The 25,561-nt window shown below is 43.7% G+C and overlaps 1 protein-coding gene across 2 annotated transcripts in view; it reads right to left on the bottom strand.

Annotated features, from left to right (window-relative positions):
* The window catches only part of LOC138950625 (kielin/chordin-like protein), an 84,972-nt gene extending 59,647 nt beyond the window's left edge, over positions 1–25,325 (bottom strand). For both annotated transcript variants that reach the window (XM_070322332.1, XM_070322333.1), the window contains exons 1-5: positions 25,165–25,325; positions 18,204–18,305; positions 11,720–11,845; positions 8,866–8,961; positions 4,998–5,093 (exon numbers count right to left, since the gene is read on the bottom strand). In XM_070322332.1, coding sequence (XP_070178433.1) covers positions 4,998–5,093; positions 8,866–8,961; positions 11,720–11,845; positions 18,204–18,305; positions 25,165–25,228 — 484 coding nt within the window. In that variant the 5' untranslated portion in view covers positions 25,229–25,325. The remainder of the gene's footprint in view (positions 1–4,997; positions 5,094–8,865; positions 8,962–11,719; positions 11,846–18,203; positions 18,306–25,164) is intronic.
* Positions 25,326–25,561: the final 236 nt, after the last annotated feature.

The raw sequence follows: 25,561 nt of genomic DNA, 5'->3' as shown, positions 1-25,561 counted from the left end.
AATGTTAGCTGGGGTGAATTGTCAGACAGAACGTCGTTATGATGGGAATGTTAGCTGGGGTGAATTGTCAGACAGAACGTCGTTTAGATGGGAATGTTAGCTGGGGTGAATTGTCAACCAGAACGTCGTTATGATGGGAATGTTAGCTGGGGTGAATTGCCAGCCAGAACGTGGTTTTGATGGGAATGTTAGCTGGGGTGAATTGTCAGCCAGAACGTCGTTATGATGGGAATGTTAGCTGGGGTGAATTGTCAGCCAGAACGTCGTTATGATGGGAATGTTAGCTAGGGTGAATTGCCAGACAGAACGTCGTTTAGATGGGAATGTTAGCTGGGGTGAATTGTCAGCCAGAACGTCGTTATGATGGGAATGTTAGCTGGGGTGAATTGTCAGCCAGAACGTCGTTATGATGGGAATGTTAGCTAGGGTGAATTGCCAGACAGAACGTCGTTTAGATGGGAATGTTAGCTGGGGTGAATTGTCAGCCAGAACGTCGTTATGATGGGAATATTAGCTGGGGTGAATTGTCAGCCAGAACGTCGTTATGATGAGAATGTTAGCTGGGGTGAATTGTCAGACAGAACGTCGTTTAGATGGGAATGTTAGCTGGGTTGAATTGTCAGACAGAACGTAGTTTAGATGGGAATGTTAGCTGGGGTGAATTGTCAGACAGAACGTCGTTTAGATGGGAATGTTAGCTGGGGTGAATTGTCAGCCAAAACGTCGTTATGATGGGAATGTTAGCTGGGGTGAATTGTCAGCCAGAACGTCGTTTAGATGGGAATGTTAGCTGGGGTGAATTGTCAGACAGAACGTCGTTTAGATGGGAATGTTAGCTGGGGCGAATTGTCAGCACGTCGTTATGATGGGAATGTTAGCTGGGGTGAATTGTCAGACAGAACGTCGTTTAGATGGGAATGTTAGCTGGGGTGAATTGTCAGACAGAACGTCGTTTAGATGGGAATGTTAGCTGGGGTGAATTGTCAGACAGAACGTCGTTTAGATGGGAATGTTAGCTGGGGTGAATTGTCAGACAGAACGTCGTTTAGATGGGAATGTTAGCTGGGGTGAATTGTCAGCCAGAACGTCGTTTAGATGGGAATGTTAGCTGGGGTGAATTGTCAGCACGTCGTTATGATGGGAATGTTAGCTGGGGTGAATTGTCAGACAGAACGTCGTTTAGATGGGAATGTTAGCTGGGGTGAATTGTCAGACAGAACGTCGTTTAGATGGGAATGTTAGCTGGGGTGAATTGTCAGACAGAACGTCGTTTAGATGGGAATGTTAGCTGGGGTGAATTGTCAGACAGAACGTCGTTTAGATGGGAATGTTAGCTGGGGTGAATTGTCAGACAGAACGTCGTTTAGATGGGAATGTTAGCTGGGGTGATTTGTCAGACAGAACGTCGTTTAGATGGGAATGTTAGCTGGTGTGAATTGTCAGACAGAACGTCGTTTAGATGGGAATGTTAGCTGGGGTGAATTGTCAGACAGAACGTCGTTTAGATGGGAATGTTAGCTGGGGTGAATTGTCAGACAGAACGTCGTTTAGATGGGAATGTTAGCTGGGGTGAATTGTCAGCCAGAACGTCGTTATGATGGGAATGTTAGCTGGGGTGAATTGCCAGCCAGAACGTCGTTATGATGGGAATGTTAGCTGGGGTGAATTGTCAGACAGAACGTCGTTATGATGGGAATGTTAGGCCAAAAAAAATAATAGGTGTGGTTACGGTAACATAGCCAAAAATAATAGGGTAGGTAGGTAGGCAATCAGTTTTTTTTTTGTTTTTACTTTTTTTTCTAATGTGTACAAATTAAACCTACTTGACAGGGAAATAAGTGTGCGACTCGGGCGCTTTCGCTTTCATTGCGTTTTCTGCACTCGTTTACTTGGGTTTTTTTGTATTTTTTTGACAAATGTAATAAAAAGTTATAGGGTCGGCCCCAAAAAATAGGGTAGGTCGGGTTACCGTAACCACACCTATTTTTTTTTTAGGCCTTAGCTGGGGTGAATTGTCAGCCAGAACGTCGTTATGATGGGAATGTTAGCTGGGGTGGTCATAAACCTTCAAAAGCAGTGGATCCCTCGGTTCACGTCGAGAAACCACGCCGAGAAGACCGTTACACGCTACACGCCATCGCAGTTAAAACACCGCCACCATCTTGGAAAACAGTGCTAGTGTGCCGTGATCACGTGAAAACGCTGCTCGCGTGACGCTTTGCGTGCGCTTTTCTGCACTGCCGGCCCCAAGAAATGGAATTTTGAAAAGCGCACTGCGATTGCTTCGGTCCACAAGCCCAAAGGAATTCGTCTCAGACCAACACGCGGATAGGCGTTGAGATGAACAGACAGGCAGACAAACGGGCGAGTAATTGTGAGACACACAAGGTTTCTCATTTGGGTGGTTTTAAGTTGTAAACGGGCACAATGTAAGAAGTATCCTGTCTCTGGTACTATGGAAACAGATAACTATTGTATGGGAAGATTCTCATTCTTATATCCGCATGCTGGTAATTGAAGATTCCTGCGCAGCTAAATATAACAAATAAAGTGAATTTCGACGAATTTTGACAACAATTGCGCATGCGTAGATGATTTCACAAAATAATAAGCTTTCCAAAATGCAGGCTCAGAAAGTTACAGCATGGTTTCCCCGGTTTTGTCCAAAGCCGTACGCCATCTTTTTACCTACATGGATATTAAAAATGATGTGCTTGAATTGACCACCTAGGAACATTAATTGCAGTCAAAGAGTGTTCTAAAATTGTTAACACTGGACGGACTGTCGTCAGTCGGGCTTCTTAAAAAAAAAAACCACTCCAAGCTGAATGCTTCCCCGCTAATTTCAAGAGGTACAATTATCTAGAGGAAGAAAAGCATGGTCAAGATCTTGCAGCTGAAGCGGATTTGGAATAAACTTCGATAGATTTTACACCAAAATTCGATGTATTCAAAAACGCACCGAGTGATTACGTCCCTTGCCTGAGAAAAGAAAGAATTTGCGTTGAAGCAAATGTCTAAATCAAAATACCGTTTTTCATCACGAATTAGACTCTATGAGTGGAATGCGAGGTCCAAAGTTCGAGCAGCAGCACGTTGGAGGGGGTGGGATAGTCAGTATCAGTGGAGTTTATGTGAGATAAATAAGGCCGGTGACGTTCAACCTATGGTAGCTGCATTCCTCAGAAAAGAAAGATATTGCGTTGAAGCAATTGACTAAGTCAAAATACCAAAAAACGTCAACATTTCCATCACGAATTAGACTCCATGAGTGGAATACGATGTCTGAAGTTCAACCAGCAGCACTTGGGGGGGGGGGGGGGGGGGTAGTCAGTATGGAGTTTATGTGAAATAAACAAGGCCGGTGTCACGAACTGAAACCTCTGCTGAACAATCCTTCTCATTGCGGTCAATGCGCATGCGCCAATCTTAGACTTAAAAATTGCGACCCTTTGACCGAACGAACCATGGGTTAGGGTTAGGATTAGGGTTAGGATTAGGGTAAGGGTTAGTTAGGGTAAGGGTTAGGGTTAGGGTTAGGATTAGGTTGTTCACGATCTGATTAATCTCCCCATGTTAGCGCATGCGCATTGACCGCAATGAGAAGGATTGTTCAGGCAGAGTTTTCAGTTCGTGACACCGGGTGACGTTTTATACCTATAGCCGCATGTGTCAAAGACACAGTTACAGTACTGTCTGGTTGGCCAGTATTATCTGGTCAAATGGGTCAAAATAGCCATTTCTGCACTTTCGCTGCTTGTGGAAGACACTTCAAATACTCCTATGATACGAGTGATAAATATCAAGCCTACTGACAAACTGCCACATTTTCGCGTTTCGTTACATTTACATTTTTATATAATTTTCTCAAGCAATGAGGAACTCCCGGGGATTCCCCTTTTACGCGCGCGTCATGAAGTTCGGCTGCAAAATGCACGTGTCGCTATTTTTCATCTGTGCCCTGCTAGGAGCGTTTTGTGGCGAAAGAGGACTTGCTGCAGACAAAGAGGACGAGAAGAATGTAAGCCGGTATACATATATATGCAATTGTGGCAAACTATCATTCATTGAATGTGTTGCATTGTAGTGATTTAGTTCCGTTTTTCCTTTTTGTCCCCCCTCCACCAGCCCCCACCCCCAACACACACACACACACACACACACACAGAGTACAGATAAAGAGAGAGAGAGAGAGAGAGAGAGAGAGAGAGAGAGAGAGAGAGAGAGAGAGAGAGAGAGAGAGAGAGAGAGAGAGAGAGAGAGAGATGGAGGGGGGTATAGAGAGAGTGAGTCAACACGAAAAGAAAAGCCGGATAGCGATATTGACTTAACAACTGTGTCAGTGTGGGTGAAAGACTACACGCTACCAGCCAGTACAGGGGCGGTGCGTGTGTGTGTTTTCGCATACGGCTACAATGTTAGACCTGTGTACGGGACGCTTTAAAACAGCTCGCAAAGGCAAAAGAAGTTTCGTTCAGGGAGAAGTCCTTACTTGTTCACTGCTATCCAGATAGTACTGGTTTGCCAGGTAATACTGTAATAACATCGCCGCATGGCGGGGATATAGCTCAGTTGGTAGCGCGCTGGATTTGTATTCAGTTGGCCGCTGTCAGCGTGAGTTCGATCCCAGGTTCGGCGGAAATTTATTTCACAGAGTCAACTTTGTGTGCAGACTCTCTTCGGTGTCCGAACCTCCCCCCGTGTACACTACATTGGGTGTGCACGTTAAAGATCCCACGATTGACAAAAGGGTTTTTCCTGGCAAAATTGCTTAGGCACAGTTAATAATTGTCTACCTATACCCGTGTGACTTGGAATAATAGGCCGCGAAAGGTAAATATGCGCCGAAATGGCTGCAATCTACTGGCCGTATAAAATTTCATCTCACACGGCATCACTGCAGAGCGCCTAGAACTGTACCCACGGAATATGCGCGATATAAGACTCATTGATTGATTGATTGATTGATGTGTCTTTAACTTGTGAAGATTACTCACCGTAAGGTGTGCACACACAGGTTTCACACCCGTTCTGGTCAGTGCTGTTCTCGAAACCATGGGAACAAGAGTCGGGACACGTCACGTTTGGGCACACTGTGCATGAACAGGATAAGGGGAAGGATATGGATAAAGGATAAGATTTCATATAGTCCTGTGAGGTTACCGTCATGGAAATTCGGGCTGCTTTCTCCCTGGGGAAGGCGAGCTGCCATACAGTATACGGCGCTACCCATTTTTACATTTAGTCAAGTTTTGACTAAATGTTTTAACATAGAGGGGGAATCGAGACGAGGGTCGTGGTGTGTGTGTGTGTGTGTGTGTGTGTGTGTGTGTGTGTGTGTGTGTGTGTGTGTGTGTGTGTGCGTGTGTGTCTGTGCGTGTGTGTGTGTGTAGAGCGATTCAGAGTAAACTAATGGACCAATCTTTATGAAATTTTACATGAGAGTTCCTGGGTATGATATCCTTAGACGTTTTTTTCATTTTTTGGATAAACGTCTTTGATGACGTCATATCCGGCTTTTTGTAAAAGTTGAGGCGGCACTGTCACACCCTCATTTTTCAATCAAATTGATTGGAATTTTGGCCAAGTAATATTCGACGAAGGCCGGACTTTGGTATTGCATTTCAGCTTGGAGGCTTAAAAATTAATTAATGACTTTGATCATTAAAATTCCAACAATTTTAATTAAAATTATTTTTTTATAAAACGATCCAAATAATAATAATAATAATAATAATAATAAAGATAGCTTATATAGCGCCGCTTCACAAATTTAACTATGCTCTTAGCGCTGTACATCGAGATATAACAATTTCAATAATATAAATACAAAGATGATATTATAATAATACACATTTACAAATATCACTCACGTGCATACATCCTCGTGCACACCACGCGCATACACACTCCCACTCATTAACAAGTGCTTCCATCCCCCTGCCACTGAGATGTTCATATACCCCCCTGGACAAGCTCACACCATGTCCGTCTCCTCTCCGGACTGTACATACACTCAGCAAGAAAAAGAAAGACTAAATGCAAATTTCATACAGAACCCTATAGCTCAATCAAAGCTGAAGCAACTATACAATAAAGACACATTCAAACAACAAATCTAACTTCACCTCTAACAGTCTATAAAGATGACAAGGACAATTTACAAGGATTCGCGAAAAAGGTGCGTTTTAAGGGAACTGCGGAAAGAGTCCTTAGAAGCAGAATGGCGAACGGAGGAAGGGAGAGAATTCCAGACAATGGCAGCCGCAGAAGCAAACGAGCGATTTCCAAAAGAAGGCAAGCTTCGCTCGAGAGTTTCCAGTTTGCGACTGTCAGCGCGTGAGCGGAGGTTGTAGTCAGAGGGATTGTCATATGTGACGAGCAGTTCCTTGAGGTATTTAGGGCCATCTTCAAATTTACGTTCATCTTATTCTTCATCATTTTCTGATTTCAAAAACATATAAATATGTTATATTTGGATTAAAAACAAGCTCTGAAAATTAAAAATATAAAAATTATGATTAAAATAACATTTCCGAAATCGATTTAAAAACAAGTTCATCTTATTCCTTGTCGGTTCCTGATTCCAAAAACATATAGATATGATATGTTTTGATTAAAAACACGCTCAGAAAGTTAAAGCGAAGAGAGGTACAGAAAAACGTGCTATATGCAGCACAGCGCAACCGCTACCGCGCTAAACAGGCTCGCCTTTTGTACGAGCGGCGGACTACGGTCATTGTGAAAAAATGCAGTGCGTTCAGTTTCATTCTGTGAGTTCCACAGCTTGACTAAATGTAGTAATTTCGCCTTACGCGACTTGTTTTTCTTCCTGCATGCGTGTATTCATGTTCCCAAGCCCTGAGACTTTTGCTGTGAACTTGGGTTCTTTATCGTGCGCATGCGTGCACACGGCGGTGTTCGGCCACCGAGGACAGTCTGCACAAAGTTGACACTGGGAAATAAATCCCTCGCCGAAAGTGGGGAGCGCCGCTACCGACTGAGCTATTTCCCCGCTAAGATTGTTACTTCTTACATACATATGCACGTCTCTGCTGTCATGTTCGACTGCAAGCGATGCCCGAAGGAGATCTTCATTTTTGAGTGCGGGGAGATATAGCTCAGTCGGTAGCTTTAGCTTTGAAACCAGTTTGTCGCTATCGGCTTGGTTCGTATCCCGGGTTCGTCAAGGTATTTATTTCCAAGAGTCAACTTTGTGCAGACTTGCTTTGGTGTGCTTACACCCCAACGCGCACGACAAGATCCAAAGGTCACAGCGAAATTGTAAGGCTTTGGAAACGAACACACGCATGCCAGAAAAAAAGAAAAATAAGTCGCGTAAAGCGAAATTACAACATTTAGTCAAGCTGTCGAACTAACAGAATGAAACTGAACTCACTGCATTTTTACAGCAAGAGCGTATACTCGTCAGTCCACCGCTCGATGCACAGGCAGTGAAATTGACAAGAAGAGCGGGGTAGTAGTTGCGCTGAGAAGGATAGCACGCTTTTCGTTATCTCTATTCTTTTTAACTTTCTGAGCGTGTTTTTAATCCAAACATATCACATCTATATGTTTTTGGAATCAGGAACCCACAAAGAATAAGATGACATTGTTTTTAAATCAATTTCGGAAATTTTATTTTAATAATAATTTTTATATTTTTAATTTTCAGAGCTTGTTTTTAATCCAAATATAACATATTTATATGTTTTTGGAATCAAAAAATGATGAAGAATAAGATAAACGTAAATTTGGATCGTTTAAAAATTATTATTTTTTTTTTTTTTACAAATTTCAGATTTTTAATGACCAAAGTCATTAATTAATTTTTAAGCCACCAAGCTGAAATGCAATACCGAAGTCCGGCCTTCGTCGAAGATTGCTGGGCCAAAATTTCAATCAATTTGATTGAAAAATGAGGGTGTGACAGTGCCGCCTCAACTTTTACAAAAACGTCCGGGAATATCATTCCCAGGAACTCTCATGTCAAATTTCATAAAGATCGGTCCAGTAGTTTGGTCTGAATCGCTCTACACACACACACAGACAGACACACACACACACACACACACACACACACACACACACACATACACCACAACCCTCGTCTCGATTCCCCCCTCCACGTTAAAACATTTAGTCAAAAACTTGACAAAATGTAAAAGGGTAGCACCATACTGTGTGGCAGCTCGCTTTCCCCACGGAGAAAGCAACCCGATTGTCCATGAGGATAACTTCACATGACTACATGATGATGCCAATAACAAAATCAATACATGTACAATCATTATATGTCACGATAACGACACAGTCCACAAATGGCGTTCAAGAAATGTATTCATAAAGAAAAGTTTCCACTCTTCACAAAGAGTAGCCAGGTTGTTAAATGTTGGTAGGTTTCCAATTAAAGGGATGGTCCCATGCCATGATAAACCAAGCCTTCGTAGTTGGTTAGTTGAAGTGCCTTGGAGAATGATGAGCATATTATGAGCTTGTGGCGATCATCATTTTTTGAGGATGAAAGTCGCTTGTTCATTTCAATGCTTGTTATTCTCTCAGGTGCCAGGAGAAAGATTCGTACAACTCTCGCTTACTCTATTACACATGTCGTATGCATAAAAAGCAATTACTTCCCTTTGGTTATTTGATATCTTAACAACACTCTGCCTCATTTCGTTTAAGATTCTTACAGATACTTTCGAGGCGACCCTGTAACAATGTGTGTGTTTGTGTGTTTGTTCTGTTTAAAACCAGTCTTGATCAAAGGACTATGTCCGGTCGAGAACGTTAAAATAGTACAACCAACCAACCAACCAACCAACCAGCCAACCAACCATGCCCTAAACTACAATATGAACTCACCGTAAGGTGTACACGCACAGGTTTCACACCCGTTCTGATCAGTGCTGTTCTCGTAGCCATGGATACAGGAATCAGGGCACGTCGCGTTCGGGCACACTGAACAGAAAATAAAAGGTTGCTTCGGGTAAGTCTCCGCTTTTTTGTTTCAGACTAAGCATCATCCAAGATGAGTCTTCGTGTCCTGCTCACAGCTGTTATCTTAGTTGTAGAAGGGGCGAGTTAAAAATAGCCACCGCATAGAGAATCATTTCGCTACCAAGGGGGTGTTGCAGGTAGCTTTGTTTCCTCCTTGGGGATGAAGCTACCAGGGGAAGGGATTGTGTTGGAGGTGCGGGTAGAGGGGTAGCCCTCCCGGTGCTCCCCCTTGGACCTCCCTAGTCTAGGACCCTGGGTCTTCGCGAGGTGGCCATTGTGGCGTAATCCCTCCGGACTAGCATAACGTTTCCCTATCCCAAGACCGACCGTGCGTGGTCTATGACCACATCCTCTACGAGGTGACCCTATCAACTAGGCAGCGAAAGCCCCTAGGCGAAACACGGCGGATCTAGAGGAGAGAACCTCGATAAAAAATTTGAGCTGCCATGAAGACGGAGCATGTTGGCTGAGGACAGCGGGCAGACCTTCTGTGCCGACACCCATCTACAGGAGAAAACCAGGCATGCACGCATCAAACCCAACATGGCCATGGCTACCAACAGCTGCAGCCAGCACACAGTAAAGCTCGTTTGCTTGTAATACCCAGATGCTTTCGGGCTATTACGGGGAGATGGAATTTATAAGTGCTGTGTTATCTCTACTGTGGGGAAAGGACGAGTGCTAAAAGTAGCTCAGCCTGCCTGCAGCTAAAGAGGCAAAAATTTAAGCCCTGGGAACAGCCGTGTGCTCAATAGTATTTGTTTGTTCGTCCACCAAATCAGTATATTGATGTAGTACTAGTAGCAAATCACAGCTCCCCACAGACGCACCAACTATAGAGGGTCCCAGGACCCACAACGTTAATGTACAGAGTGGAACTGTAGAGGGTCCCAAGACCAGGAGGTTTAAATTCTAGCGTTCATGGGACACATTCTTTGCAGACACATACTCCCTGGAGCGCTCATGTCAATGTAATGCCACATTTAAGAAAATCTCTGAGCCCTTCTCACAGCACAAGTTACGGTCATTTCGGTTACATTCACTTCGTACATTTGCGTCGGTAGAGATCTGGCAGAACTTTAGTTTCTTCTGAAAACCGCAGTGCCAACAGCACGCATGACAACGGATAAAAGTTATGTAGTACGTCCCGGGACCCGCTCTTTTCAGGTTAAGGTCGTCGCGGGATCCCTTCCATTAATATCTAGTACGTTGTTCGGCTTATAGTACCAGGCGAAGGGACGCACACGCATGCGCAGTTTGAGGAGACCTTTCTGGGCAGATCCGTGTCTGCTTCTTGATCAGAAGGAAGGAATCTTTTATGAAAGCACACATTTTTAATTGTTTTGGTTCTCATTTCTCTAGAATATAAATGTTAAAGTCTTGAAATGATGTATTGTTCTTCATTGGTAATAATTGTAAAGCGCGGATACGGGTAACTCCGATGCGATGCGATACACGACGAATTGAGGATACGGGTAACACACAGCTGTTAAAAAAAACCCACCCACACATGTATGATATCTAAGACTGTAGTTGTTAAATGTTTAGCAATTTTGGTCCCGACTTTCTGGCGCAAATCAAAGATAATGGCAAAATCTCAAAGTATATGTAAGCCCCCTAATATGGACCACCTTCAACAAATGGAGGAAAAGAACAAATAAACTACTGGTTGCAGTCATGCATGAAGAAAGAAGCTTGCTGAAAATAGTCTATAACTAGCTCTCAAACTTTTGAAAAAAATATCAAACATTCTTCTCCACGTGAAAACTAATAATTCCATTTTTTCTCTCTCTCTTTTTGATAAGTTTTCATCGTTTCTTTTTGTGCTTCAAATCATGTTATCATCAAACGAAAACAAATAATCTGATGCAGTTTTGAATAAGTCTAACTCGCACACTGAGTTGTATCGTGTTATTGTAAAGTATAGTGAGCTTTTTATAATAATTCGTGAAGGCGCCGATGCTTCTAGAATGGACAAGTTGTGATTGTGTCTTTAATTACTTTTTGCAGAATGGCTATCAAAGCTAATTCGCTCAAATTAGGCCTTACTGTTAACTAAAGAGAGAACAACTACCAAGCACAACATGAAACTCTTTGGAAGTAAACAAGATAGTTATTAGTATGAAACAAAAAAGTGGTCCATAGTAGGTACCCTTCCCCTACTTGTGTTTGTTTTGCTTTGTCTCTTGAATTAAACATTTCATTAACTATAACATCTTTTTAAATGTAGTCTTGTTTCCCCTTCTTCTTCTTCTGCGTTTCCAGCCAAGCTTAAACTTAAATCTGGTCTGTAGAGCGAGATCCGCAGTCCGCCTCAGCGACGTTGCCGGTGTCACGAACTGAAACCTCTGCTGAACAATCCTTCTCGTTGCGGTCAATGCGCATGCGCCAATCTTGGACTTAAAAAATGCGACCCTTTGACCGAACGAACCAAGGGTTAGGGTTAGGGTTAGGATTAGGATTAGGTTGTTAACGACCTGATTAATCTCCCCATTGTAGCGCATGCGCATTGACCGCAATGAGAAGAATTGTTCAGGCAGAGTTTTTTCAGTTAGTGATACCGGCTCCCGAGCTTCTCGTGGGCCTCCACTGGACTGGGCCATGTCTTGCGTCTCAGGGCGTCGAAGGAGGGGCTTTCTTTTTTAATTTTTTTAAAAATTTATTTAACTGAAACAGTCTAACTGTTTGGGATGTTTTTCTTCTAATTTATCATACTTACGTTTACATACACACTTCTCGCAGCCGTCTGTGTCGTTAAAGCGCTCTGTGCCCAGGAGACAGTCGATTGGGCAAGTGCCGTTCTGACATGTAGGGATTGCGTCGATCACTGCGACTGCTGTCGGTGCTTCAAAATACATTTAAACAGAAAAGTAGAGAGAACGAGAGAGAGGGGGGGGAGAGAACGAGAGAGAGAGAGAGAGAGAGAGAGAGAGAGAGAGAGAGAGAGAGAGAGAGAGAGATAGATAGAGAGGGTTGGGGAGGGAGGGAGGGAGAGAGGGGGTTGTGGAGGGAGAGAGAGAGGGGTGAGGGAAGGAGGGAGAGAGGGAGGGAGAGGGAGAGAATGAGAGGGGGGGGGGGGAGGAAGTAGACAGAAAGAGCTGTGTGTGTGTGTGTGTTTGTGTGCGTGTGTGTGTGTTTGTGTGAGTGTGTGTGAGTGAGTACGTTTGTGTCTGCCTCTGTGTCTGTGGTGTTAGGGAGACACCCTTCCCCAATACAACCCCCCTTTTCTTATCAGGCCACGCAATAACTGTGTCAAAATTGAATTTCAAATGCGCACATCGTGTGATCGCACCACGATCATTAAAATGTCAAAACCAGACTCATGATCATCAGGCGATGTTGCCAACGCATTTCTTTCAGCTAACCGCGGTCAGGTGTTACATAATTAAGGTAAAATCAAAACAAGCAATCAATATTGTTTTGTATGTACTTATTTGATTTTTTTCTCTCCTGCTGTTCATCTGAAAAGAGCGTACATCTTTTGAAAATACATGTGTACGTTGCTTCTTCATTGGTATTGTGACCCCCCTCCCTTCCCCGTACTCTCTCTCTCTTTCTATCTCTCTCTCTCCCTCTCTCTCTCTTTCTATCTCTCTCTCTCCCTCTCTCTCTCTTTTTTTACATTTAGTCAAGTTTTGACTAAATGTTTTAACATAGAGGGGGGAATCGAGACGAGGGTCGTGGTGTATGTGTGTGTGTGTGTGTGTGTGTGTGTGTGTGTGTGTGTGTGTGTCGCTGTCTGTCTGTGTGTGTGTGTAGAGCGATTCAGACTAAACTACTGGGCCGATCTTTATGAAATTTGACATGAGAGTTCCTGGGTATAATATCCCCGGACGTTTTTTTTAATTTTTCGATAAATACCTTTGATGACGTCATATCCGGCTTTTTGTATCCTCATTTTTCCATTAAATTGATTGACATTTTGGCAAAGCAATCTTCGACGAAGGCCGGGGTTTGGTATTGCATTTCAGCTTGGTGGCTTAAAAACTAATGAGTGAGTTTGGTCATTAAAAATCGGAAACTTGTAATTAAAATTATATTTTTATTAAACGATCCAAAAACAATTTCATCTTATTCTTCGGCATTTTCTGATTCCAAAAACATATACATATGTTATATTTGGATTAAAAACAAGCTCTGAATATTAAAAATATAAAAATTATTATCAACATTAAATTTCCGAAATCGTTTTAAAAACTATTTCATCTTATTCCTTGTCGGTTCCTGATTCCAAAAACATATATATATGATATGTTTGGATTAAAAACACGCTCAGAAAGTTAAAACGAAGAGAGGTACAGTAAAGCGTGCTATGAAGCACAGCGCAATCGCTACCGCGCCAAACAGGCTCGTCACTTTCACTGCCTTTTGCACTAGCGGCGGACTACGTTCAGTTTCATTCTGTGAGTTCCACAGCTTGACTAAATGCAGCAATTTCGCCTTACGCGACTTGTTTTTTTATATGAATGTCCGTGTGTTTATGTGATTAGAGTAGTCCCGAGGGCTGGTAGAAAAAAAAGCTCGTTTGTATTGCGTGTGAAACAACCCTCCTAAAATTATTTTTTTTTGGATTTGATTTGATTTGATTTGATTTGATTTGATCTCTCTCTCTCTCTCTCTCTCTCTCTCTCTCTCTCTCTCTCTCTCTCTCTCTCTCTCTCTCTCTCTCTCTCTCTCTCTCTCTCTCCCAAACCAAACCAAATTGGAAATCCAAAGCATCATTATAATCATCCTCATCTCTTTAATCATCCAAACTTTAAATTCGTACAGACGGAAACCACCAAGCCAGCTTCGACGGAACCGAAAACGAGCCCAGCAACGACACGAAACATCTCACGTTGCGGAAAGAGAGGCGAGTTCATTTTCACCATCACTTTTTGTTTCGCCACCATCATTAAAACAGACTATCGAATCAACTGATGAAGTAGGCCTACACGGACAAGAAATGTGACATTGGAGAGCGACACACCCCCGTCTCCATCTGCACGTGCAAATCATGACCACGACAATGGGAGCACGGACACCAACATTCCTTTGCCTGAATGCACTGACACTGGCGAAACAGCTGACAGGAGTGAGTGTGACACGGTGTGTTCAGACGAGAGTAGGGGAAATGAAGACGAACAATTTCTTTCGTTGGCTGGTTATGACCTGGACAACATACAAGAAACTGTAGGTAGCATCAAAGACAGGTCACTACATCGAAGACTGAAGGACTCCGGCAGAAACAACGCTTTTCGAAAAGTAGTGTTAGACTCCCGACATGGCAAGAAACACGTCCTGCTGGAGTCTGACGACATTGTATTGGTTTTGGACTGTGCTCTTGTAGAGAAAGACCACGGGAAACATGCCGTCGTACACTGGTTTTTCAAGCAAGACGATAGGTACCTGCTAGATATAGAAAAGACAGTTCTCAGTACCATCTACACCTGGCGACCTGTGCAAAACAGACATTATTTTAAAGAGATCAATGATGCACGACTTTCGCTTCTGACTTTCATCAAAGCCTGTACCATTTACATGGGCTAAATCTTTTTCGAGACAGATGCAGCGGGTTATTCAATGATGTAGAGGAAATATCAGTGAAGTAAACAGTGATTGTGCCTTCGAGCGGAACTATTCAGTAAAAACTATGGACATTACCTGGCAAGGATACCGTGCTAGAGAAAGTATGTAAATAGTTCGTGTAAATACGTTCATTTCTAATATTTCATGTAAATATGTTCATTTTCAATTGCGTGTATTACCACTGTTTTGTCGACATGGCTTTAATTAGCTGAAGACAATAAACTGTCAAAGCGTCAAAGCGTCAAGCGTCTCTCTCCCCCACGTGTAACTCTAACTGGTTGTGTTTTACACGTCGACTGTAAATATGAGTTCGACTTAAAAATAACATGTTTGTCAATATCTTTACAGACATTATCTAGAATTCTGCCTGCGCTTATAAAGAAAGGTAAGGATTTCTCTTACGAAATGTCATGTTATCTCATGTTATCTTATGTTATCTCGTGTAATCTCATGTTATCTCGCGAAATCTCATGTTATCTCGTGAAATCTCATGTTATATCGTATAATCTCATGTTATCTCGTAAAATCTCATGTTATCTCGCGAAATCTCATGTTATCTCGAGAAATCTCATGTTCTATCGTATAATCTCAGGTCTAGTGCAATCTTAGTTTATCTGAGGGAGCTACAAAGGGTCTTCAACAATTAAAAAAACAAAAAACAAAACCACACACACACTAACTTCTTCTTCTTCTTCTTCTTCTTCTTCAGCGTTCCAGAATTTTTCTGGTTACGTGTGAGCTCGTTTGCCCATTTGGGTTCCCCACACTATACTCTGAAAGCATAGTCAGCTTCACTCCGCTTTCGTTGAGTAGGCATGCTGGGTATTTTCGTGTTTCCATCACCCACCGAACTCCACCATGAATGACAGGATCTTTTCCGTGCGCACTTGGTCTTGTGCTTGCGTGTACACACGAAGGGGGAAAAGTCACAAGTAGGTCTGCACATAAGTTGACCTGGGAGATCGGAAAAATCTCCACTCTTAACCCACCAGGCGGTAGCGATCGGGATTCGAACTCACGACCTCCCGATTAGGAGGCCGACGTCTTACCACCACGCCACTGCGACCGTCATCACACGCACAAGCTAAAACTAGGAGAACAGACACGCGCAGAACGTTCGCAAATGGTTCTCTCAAGTCGTTGAAATTTGTTAATTGACTGCCAAGGGCTTGTTTCAGCGAACTTCAAATCACCTTGGGCGGTCACGGGCTGCGTTCTAACTAATTAGCATTGCTGAGATTTATAGCGATACATACATTATTGTCCCGGTTTTTTTCCCTGTCAAGGCTGTCACGATTGTGTCGGAAGACGAAATGCTGACGGCCGAGACGAAAGCCACAAAAGGAAGGACACAAACACAAAGCAGACCCAATGGAGAAAAAGCAACAGCAATCCGACGGGCGCAGTGGCCTAGTGGTTAAGATGCCGGGCGCCGATGAGTGTTCGAATTCCGGTTGTGCCTGGTGGGTAGAGGATGAAGATTTTTCCGATCTCCCAAGTCAGCTAATGTGCAGACCTGCTAGTGCCTTATTCCCTTCACGACGGGCGAAGTGGCGCAGTGGTAAAACATCGGCCTCCTAATCGGAGTTCGAATCCCGGCAGCGGCTGCCTGGTGGGTTAAGGGTGGAGATTTTTTTGATATCCCAGGTCAATGTATGTGCATACCTGCTAGCGCCTTATCCCCCTTCGTGTGTAGACGCAAGCACACGACAGAAGATTGCTTCCCTCACTGTGACCGACCTCCAGCTGGATGATGCGACTGTTCCATTCTCCCCTGCTGTCAAGAGCCTTGGCGTCTTTCTCGACTCCACTCTCTCCATGCAGACACACATCTCCTTCATCATCAAGACCTGCTTTTTCCACCAACGACGCATCACCTCCATCCGTCGCTACCTCACCCACGACGCCTGTGTCAAGCTGGTTGTCTCCCTCATCTTCAGTCGTCTGGACTACTGCAACTCCCTTCTGGCTGGCCTCCCCGCCACATCCATTCATGGCCTACAACGAGTCCAGAACGCTGCTGCCAGGCTGACGTTGAGAAAGACGAAGCGAGACCACATCACCCCCCTACTTCGCTCCTTGCACTGGCTCCCTGTCAACACCCGAATCTCCTACAAACTGTCCACTCTGGTCTACAAGTATCTCAACGACTCTGCTCCCGAGTACCTTCAATCCTCCCTGGACCTGTACACCCAGCCCTCTGACCGTCCCCTTCGTTCTGCTGCTGACCCACTCCGCCTTCACATCCCTCGCTCGAAACTCGCATCTGCTGGTCAGCGTGCATTTCCCTCCGCGGGCCCCTACGTCTGGAACTCCCTGCCGCTTGAGCTTCGCCAGAGCCCCTCTCTTGACGCGTTCAAGAGTAGGTTGAAGACTCAGTTCTTCCCGTAGCTGGCTGCGACTTTCATGTTCGACGTGATGTGTTGTGCCCCAAAAGACATTCTTGTGCTGTGCTCCGTGAGAGGTGTTTTCTTTGTGCTTAATAATATTATTTTGTTTGGACCTAGCTATTGATGTGTACATTGTTATTAAACAGTTGTTTGTTGTATGTTTATCAGGGTTTGCTAGTGTGTGATAGGGTTCGTGTCCGTCTGTAGATGTTAGTTTCTTTGTTAGTCCTGTGTTGACAACTCTTCGACAAGCGCTTAGAACTGTACCCACGGAATACGCGCTATATAAGCTTCCTATTGATTGATTGATTGAAGCACAAGACCAAGTGCGCACGGAAAAGATCCTGTAACCCATGTCAAAGTTCGGTGGGTTATAGAAACACGAAAATACCCAGCATGCTTCCCCCGAAATCGGCGTATGGCTGCCTGAATGGCGGGTTGAAAACGGTCATACACGTACAAATCCACTCATGCTAAAACATGAGTGAACGTGGGAGTTTCAGCCCATGAACGAAGAAGAAAAATTCCCCCCTCACAAGCACAAGACCAAATGCGCACGGAAAAGATAAACCCCGAAATCGACGTTTGGCTGCCTCAAAGGGGGGGGGGGGGGGGGGAGGGGGGAAAGGGGGGAGGGGGGGAGAGAGGGGGGGGAGGGGGGAGGGGGGGGTGGTAAACGACCATGCACTTGAGCAGAAAACGTGTGTTCGAGGACGTTTCAGCCCATGAACTCAGAATAGGAATAATAATAAGAAGAAAAAGAACAGAAAGAAGAAGAAGGGTATGGGTTGGGTAGACGAACTGCAATAATCCGAGATATGATGAAAGCAGAGAAGAATGAAAAATAAGAGCAATGCAAAGCAAATGAAAATATGTGTACGCTTTTACGCCCCTCCAAACATTTGCTATAAAGAGCACTAGGATAGGAAGAGATTAACAGAGGGTAATCGTTTCATTAGTCTCACGAGAACAGCATTTTAAACGCGGTTATAATTGATTTTCGATAACACACACACACACACACACACAAACACACGTACGCACACGCACAGACACACACACACACACACACACACACACACACAGACAGACAGACACACACACACACACACTCACACAGCCACCCCCACCCCACCCCCATAACGAACCCCCCCTTTAGTATATACTCAATGTAAAAGTAAGAAAAGCTTTTAAAACAATAAAACACCCGAGCGCCTGTGCTGAACAATTCTCGGGATGGCCTACTTTGCTGTGTGCACGTGCAAGTGATGCATCGTGTGCCTCGGTCGAAGGACAGTGTGTGTTTTGCTCCCGGCGCACAGTTGGTACATCTTCTGCCGGGACATCCTGGCATCAACAGCAAACAGCGCATCCATCAGATGATGATAATGATCATGGAACTAAGTTTCAGAAGGATACAGCTAGGATACGGGTCTAAAGCCTACGCCTTTTCTTACAGCCTGTCCTCACATCTAATGCAGTACAGTAATACATGACTAAACAGTAAAACAAACAATCCCATGTAAGAAATGCAACACGAAAAGCAAATGCTCATGTGACTCACTACCCCCCGCGGGTTAGGGGGAAGAATTTACCCGATGCTCCCCAGCATGTCGTAAGAGGCGACTAACGGATTCTGTTTCTCTTTTTGCCCTTGTTAAGTGTTTCTTGTATAGAATATAGTCAATTTTTGTAAAGATTTTAGTCAAGCAGTATGTAAGAAATGTTAAGTCCTTTGTACTGGAAACGTGCATTCTCCCAGTAAGGTAATACATTGTACTACGTTGCAAGCCCCTGGAGCAAATTTTTGATTAGTGCTTTTGTGAACAAGAAACAATTGACAAGTGGCTCTATCCCATCTCCCCCCTTTCCCCGTCGCGATATAACCTTCGTGGTCGACGTTAAACACCAAATAAAGAAAGAATGAAAGAATGTGACTCACCTTTGTATGAAGCTATATGTATCAGATACACATTTACTGCTACTTATAAGATCTATACACATGGAACAAAATGACATAGTGATACATTTTAACCCAAGCTCGACCCTGCTGAAAATCGATTATTTTCTTCTCAACGACCCGAACCCGTCCCAGTTGTGACCCTGACATTTGACGAGGGTCAACCAGATTTGGGTCATATCGGGAGGTTATCAAACTCCAAAAGTAAGTACACTTTCAAAGCTTTACCTTCAAAAATATATGCGAAAGCCTCAACGTTTTAAACAAATTTCGGAGCCCAATTTGACTCCGCTGAGACATTGCGATTTGTAGAGGGTCAACCCGACTTGGACTATGTTGGGATGTCATAGAACCCTAGAAGTGTGAACACTTTTAAAGGTCCAGCTTCAAACAAATCTGAGAAAACCTCAACAAAATTTTGTTTTAACACCGATGAACGACCGACCGGCCGCCCCTCCACACAGAGGGACACTGTTTATGATTAAGACTCACTTTATAGTCAGATGAGTCAAACAAGAAGGGCAAAGCCCATACGACTCACATGCTTGACCTTGACCTTTACATGACCTTGACCTTCAGCTAAACCTAGCAATGACATCATACACAAAGAACTGCTTTACACATTTTTCCTACCAAAATACATGTGACCTTGACCCAAGGTCAAGGTCATCCAAGGTCATGCAACACAAAGCTGTTAATTCAAGACATAGGAAGTACAATGGTACTTATTGGCTCTTTCTACCATGAGATATGGTCACTTTTAGTGGTTCACTACCTTATTTTGGTCACATTTCATAAGGGTCAAAGTGACCTTGACCTTGATCATATGTGACCAAATGTGTCTCATGATGAAAGCATAACATCTGCCCCACATAATTTTTAAGTTTGAAACAGTTATCTTCCATAGTTCAGGGTCAAGGTCACTTCAAAATATGTATACAATCCAACTTTGAAGAGCTCCTGTGACCTTGACCTTGAAGCAAGGTAAACCAAACTGGTATCAAAAGATGGGGCTTACTTTGCCCTATATATCATATATAGGTGAGGTATTCAATCTCAAAAACTTCAGAGAAAATGGGAAAAATGGGAAAAATAGCTGTTTTTTAGACAACATTTATGGCCCCTGCGACCTTGACCTTGAAGCAAGGTCAAGATGCTATGTATGTTTTTTGGGGCCTTGTCATCATACACCATCTTGCCAAATTTGGTACTGATAGACTGAATAGTGTCCAAGAAATATCCAACGTTAAAGTTTTCCGGACCGCCGGACGGACAGACGGACGGGGGGGACGGACGACTCGGGTGAGTACATAGACTCACTTTTGCTTCGCATGTGAGTCAAAAATTCAACTGGCAGACAAACCAACCTAAGAGATGCTGAGAACATTTAGATACTCTTTCCGCCCAAAAAGACCTTAACAAAACCCACCTAAAGGGACGTAAACGCTTTAAGTATAGTCAGTGAGAGGTGTTTGGAACCAATCTCCTGGCACCTGAGATTATTTTTATTTACAGGTACTGAAATCAACAAGCGACTTTCATCCTAGCTTATTGTTTAACTTATTACGTTAATGCTATAATCAAATAACAAATATTCTTTGTATCAGTATTGTACTCTGCATGTTATGTTCCGGTATTACTCGTGGACGAATGGTATGTTATATGTCTGTCTGTTTATTTTGTCATAATGTTGTGAATATATGTCTTGTATACTTGCCATTTACATCGGAGGTGTGTCGTAATAATGAACTGCTAACATTTATATCAAATTCTAGGTTGCCTTGAGTGGTAAATGTTGAAGGATGAATGATGATACATTGTAGACGGATGCATGTTTTTGATTAAAAGACCCACAATAATGTGCTTGGCAAAAAAAAAAAAAAAAAAAAAAAAAAAAAAAAGAAGAAAACGCTTGCACGTGAACAACACACAGTGAGCAGTCTCCCGGCACCCTGGGAGACCAAGAAGCATTGTCATCATTTTCACGAGTTTTCATTCACATCAAGCTGGGAATAAATCTCATGTTCCCCATGCAATAAATCCCCGGTTCCCATAGTTGCAGGAAGCATGTTACACATGGATAATCAAAAGCAAACCCAATCGAAACGCTCGGGGATATTTATCAAAGCAAAGAACATAGCAACAAGAAATGCAAACATCTAACAAAGCCGAGCAAGCAGAATGACAGGTCTAATGAAAAACAAAGAGGCAATGAGTCGGAAACAAGATCGCGATTCTTTCCTTTGCTGCACGACGCAAATCTTCTGTAACCTTTGACCTAACGTGCCTTGCTGCGGGATGCAAATCTTCTGTGACCTTTGACCCAACGTATCTTCCATATTCGATAAACTAAGCTTAATTTTTACCGAGGGGGTGGAATACTGACAGGAACCTACATAACTGTGCATCCTCAAACCTGACATACTTATCTCAACACTTTATGAACTCAAAACACAGAAAGTTGCTTTCACACGCCAACTTTGATTGCAACAACGTGCTGGGGCCCTAAAACATGTATTATCAAAACGGAACTCGTGTTTCAAAGCATGGCTCCCTGTGTTGATTTTGCACTTATTTTCTCACTACCAAAATGATGACAAAAACGATGTTTGGTGGTTTGTTGTCAGACCATCTTTTTTGTCGGTCCTCGGGGGGGCATATCGACTTTTGTTTCGGCCTTGGTCAATAAATACGAAACAAAAGACGATATGCTCCCCCTCGGACCGAGAAAAAAAGCTGGTCTGTCAACAACCCATCAAACATCGTATAATTATTGTAATGAGCAAGTGACTTTTCATCCTCTCGAGTCTTGTATACTTTTCTTTCCGCGTCAGTGTTAGCTAGAGTGCCTTGCAGAATAAGGTACATCTATATATATATACGACTTGTGTCTGTCTGTGTGTGTGTGTGTGTGTGTGTGTGTGTGTGTGTGTGTGTGTGTGTGTGTGTGTGTGTGTGTGTGTGTGTGTGTGTGTGTGTCCGCGATGCACGCCCAAAGTTCTCGATGGATCTGTTTCAAAATTGGTGGGCATATTCAGGTAGACCCCGGACACAACCTGCTCGATGAGATATTTCAACACGCGCTCTCAGCGCGCAGCGCTGAACCGAGTTTGGTTTTTCTCTGGATCCATTCCCAGTAACTCTTCCTTATCTTCTCCAGTGTTTTCAGCGTTTATCTCCCTTCGTGTGGCGTCAATCCATATTCCCGTTTCTATTTTTAGAAGGTCACTGTCGACAACGCTCAATCCATACTCCCGTTATACTATTTTTACTCTTCTCCAGTGTTTTGTGCGTTTATCTCCCTTCCTTCGTGCGGTGCGCCGGCAAAGCCGGCTTACACCCGGCGCAGCCGGGTATTCGGCTTGACTTCTTCCCGGCGAAGCCGTACCCGGCGAAGCGGGTATTCATCTAGTAATTTATATGTGACTTCAGATGATACGAGGAGCACGCTGTTTTTTTTCTTATTCTCATGCTGAGTTTTGATGTCCCACATTACAGCAAAGGATACTGAGTCACATGCAAAAAAAACTAAACAGAAACAAAACAACAAACAAAACCATACGCACGCACGCACGCACAAGCACACACGTACGCACACACACCAACACACACACACCAACACACACACACAACCCCCCCACCCCCACCCCACGCACACACACACAAACCAGAATCCTTCTGTCCACCTAATATCAGAAGTTTTAAGATCTTAGAAGGACAGGAGCCTATGAATCAGATGATTGAATTCAGTAGATATCATGCACATTACGTGAGTGGAACTGATGTCTCCAGTAGATATCATGCACATTACGTGAGTGGAACTGGTGTCTCCAGTAGATATCATGCACATTACGTGAGTGGAACTGATGTCTCCAGTAGATATCATGCACATTACGTGAGTGGAACTGATGTCTCCAGTAGATATCCTGAATATTTGTTCATCAGTCGATTTCACGACTCTATTTTGAAATCCTTCAGGACTCCCCAAACTGTGCGTCCCTCAAAAATAAAAGAATGAAAGTTGGTTCTTGTGTATAACTGTGTTAGTTAGAGTGCCTTGGAGAATGATGAGCATATGAGCCTGCGGTGATCATCCTTTTTTGAGGATGAAAGTCGCTTGTTCCTTTCAATGCTTGTTATTCTCTCAGGTGCCAGGGGAAAGGTTCCGAATAACTCTCGCTTACTCTATTACACATGTCGTATGCATATATAGCGCTTTACTTCCCTTTGGTTATTTGTGAGTCCCTCAGTCATGTACGCACTTCAGGCCGGAAAAAAAACGAACCAGAAATTCATGGAAGGGGTCCCGCAAATGCCCTAAACCTGCAAAGAGCGGGTCCTGGGACGCACTATATATCCCGTATCATGCGTACCGTCGGTACTGTTTTCAGAAAATGTTCTGCCGGATCTGTCCCGACGCAAATTTACAGAGCTAATCTAACCAATATGACCGTAATGTTTTTTTGTGAAGGACTCCGTGAACTTCCAAAAGTCGGCTTTACATTGACATGAGCGCTCCAGTGGTTACGTGTCGGCAAGGAATGCACAGGGTGACCCCCAAAAAAAGAGTACCCAAACAAAATTGAATAACTTTGTCAATTTTAACTTTTTTTCTTTCTTTTTGAGGTGAGTCAAGCTAATCCACTGCATGGTTGGATGAAATAAAAGCTGTTCTCACAATGAACTATACTAATGATCAACGGACGTTTTGCATAGAGACCTATTTTCGCACAAAATCATACAGAGATGTGCAAGTACAGTTCCAGAGACACTTCGGTCAGCGCGATTTCTATCTTTGGGGGTTCCGGAAAGACAACATCTACAGGAACAACCCACAGACAATCACAGAACTCAAGAGAGCCATCACAACAACCATTCGCGGAATCTCGCAACAGGAGTGTGTGCGGGTGATTGATAACTTTGCGCGGCGAGTTCAAGTTTGCCTGCAGCGGCGTTTGGAGCATGTTCTGTAGAATGAGCATAACTTTCCTGAAAGACAAGCTAGAACGCTAACATTTTCTGTGCAAATCATGCAGAGGCTACTTGTGTGTGTAAATAAATTTTATGAAGATTGCTTTATTTTTGTTCAATTTATGACGTTTTGTTTGGGTACTCTTTTTTTTGGGGTCACCCTGTACCATCCAAACGCTGGAATTCAAATCTCTTCGTCACGCTCATAAGAACATTACTTAACTCAGTGGTAGGCATTTCTGCAGTGAGACTACAGGGGAAGCTACTGGAAGGGTACCTATCATGTGTTAGAGAGTACAAACTCTCACACCATCGAAAACAATCGTCACGGTTACTTAAGCAAAACTGCCCTTATCGTTTCCGAGTTAGGCACTTTTCAGCAGAGGCCGCCGCTATCATACATGAACACTTGTTTGGTGTGTAAAAGCTTTCTGGGGTTGTTATGCAGTTGTGCTGATTGAAATCGTTGCTGTCAGCTCTTTAACTCTCGCTGATTCCGCTGTCAACTCTTCGATATGGGCAGTTTGCAACTTATAACTAAAATGAAATAGGCAGACTGTTCAGAAACCACTTTTTCTCAAAACACTAGAAAATGACATAGGTACATATTTTATGCGCGTGGCGTCTTGGTCTTGGGACCTTTACAATTCCACTGAGAGGTCGTAAGAGCTCGAGGACCCGGGCCCCTCTAGATGTCCGGTCTGTGGGGAGTTCTGGGGCCGGTTTCATAGATCGTTGATAAGTGTGGCCGTCCCCCACTCCACTGCAGACCAAGCTCCGTGGCAGTCAACTGGAGTTGGAGAAGACGACGACCTTCATCTCCCAAGTTCGATTGAGTGTGAATAGCGCCAGCGAACGCCAAGAAAAAAGAAGAGAATGGATCTTTTCACCGGAGAAGTCTCGATCGTCAACAATTGGGCTCACCATCGGCTCAGATCCGGTCAGGCTTTCTGCTCCTTCTTGTAGATCGCCTTTACACTTGGAGCACAGCTCTGGATATAAAGCTGGTGGTCTTCTGTAGAGCCTCCACAGGTCCATGCAGCTTCTCGTTGAGGGTCGTCGGCCTGGTCCAAACCTCTCTCCCCAGAGGCTCTCTCCCCAGGGGCTCTCTTCCCAGGGGCTCTCTCCCCAGGGGCTCTCTCCCCAGGTTGTTACATGGGAACAAACCATCCCTCCGCTTGGACACATACCAACAACAGGTATACTTTCTGTGTATAGATTATTTTTTCGTGTGAAGAAATTACTTAAAAACTATTAAAACAAAAATGTACTTACGACTGGTTGACATCGCCGAAACAGCAACCATACTCCCCAAGAGGAGAAGGAATACCCACTCCATGCTGAACTTTCCTCTCTGTCCAAGCCGCAAGAAAGAGTTAGAGAACTAAGCACAGTGTGCACGAACCCTCTCGAAGCTCTTGCGCGGGTGGTTCTACTGCTAATACAATGTGTGATCCATTAATAACACAGAAACCGTGTCACCTCACGCCGGCCTAACCACACTTAAAACAAACTTATCTCTTCATCATAATTTTGCAAGCGTTGTCACGATTTTTCTACCAGCGTTTGCAACAAGGGGGTAAGTGTTGAGTCTATTTAAAGGGATATTGCCAGTCATGAATATTACTTTTTTTTCGGCCAAACCACGGGAAAGAGTGCGAAACAAGTCAAG

This window comes from Littorina saxatilis, linkage group LG16, assembly GCF_037325665.1.
Source record: "Littorina saxatilis isolate snail1 linkage group LG16, US_GU_Lsax_2.0, whole genome shotgun sequence".
Taxonomy (NCBI): Eukaryota; Metazoa; Mollusca; class Gastropoda; order Littorinimorpha; family Littorinidae; genus Littorina; species Littorina saxatilis.
Note: the sequence above shows the minus strand (reverse complement) of the source record. Positions and strands in the feature narration are given on the sequence as shown.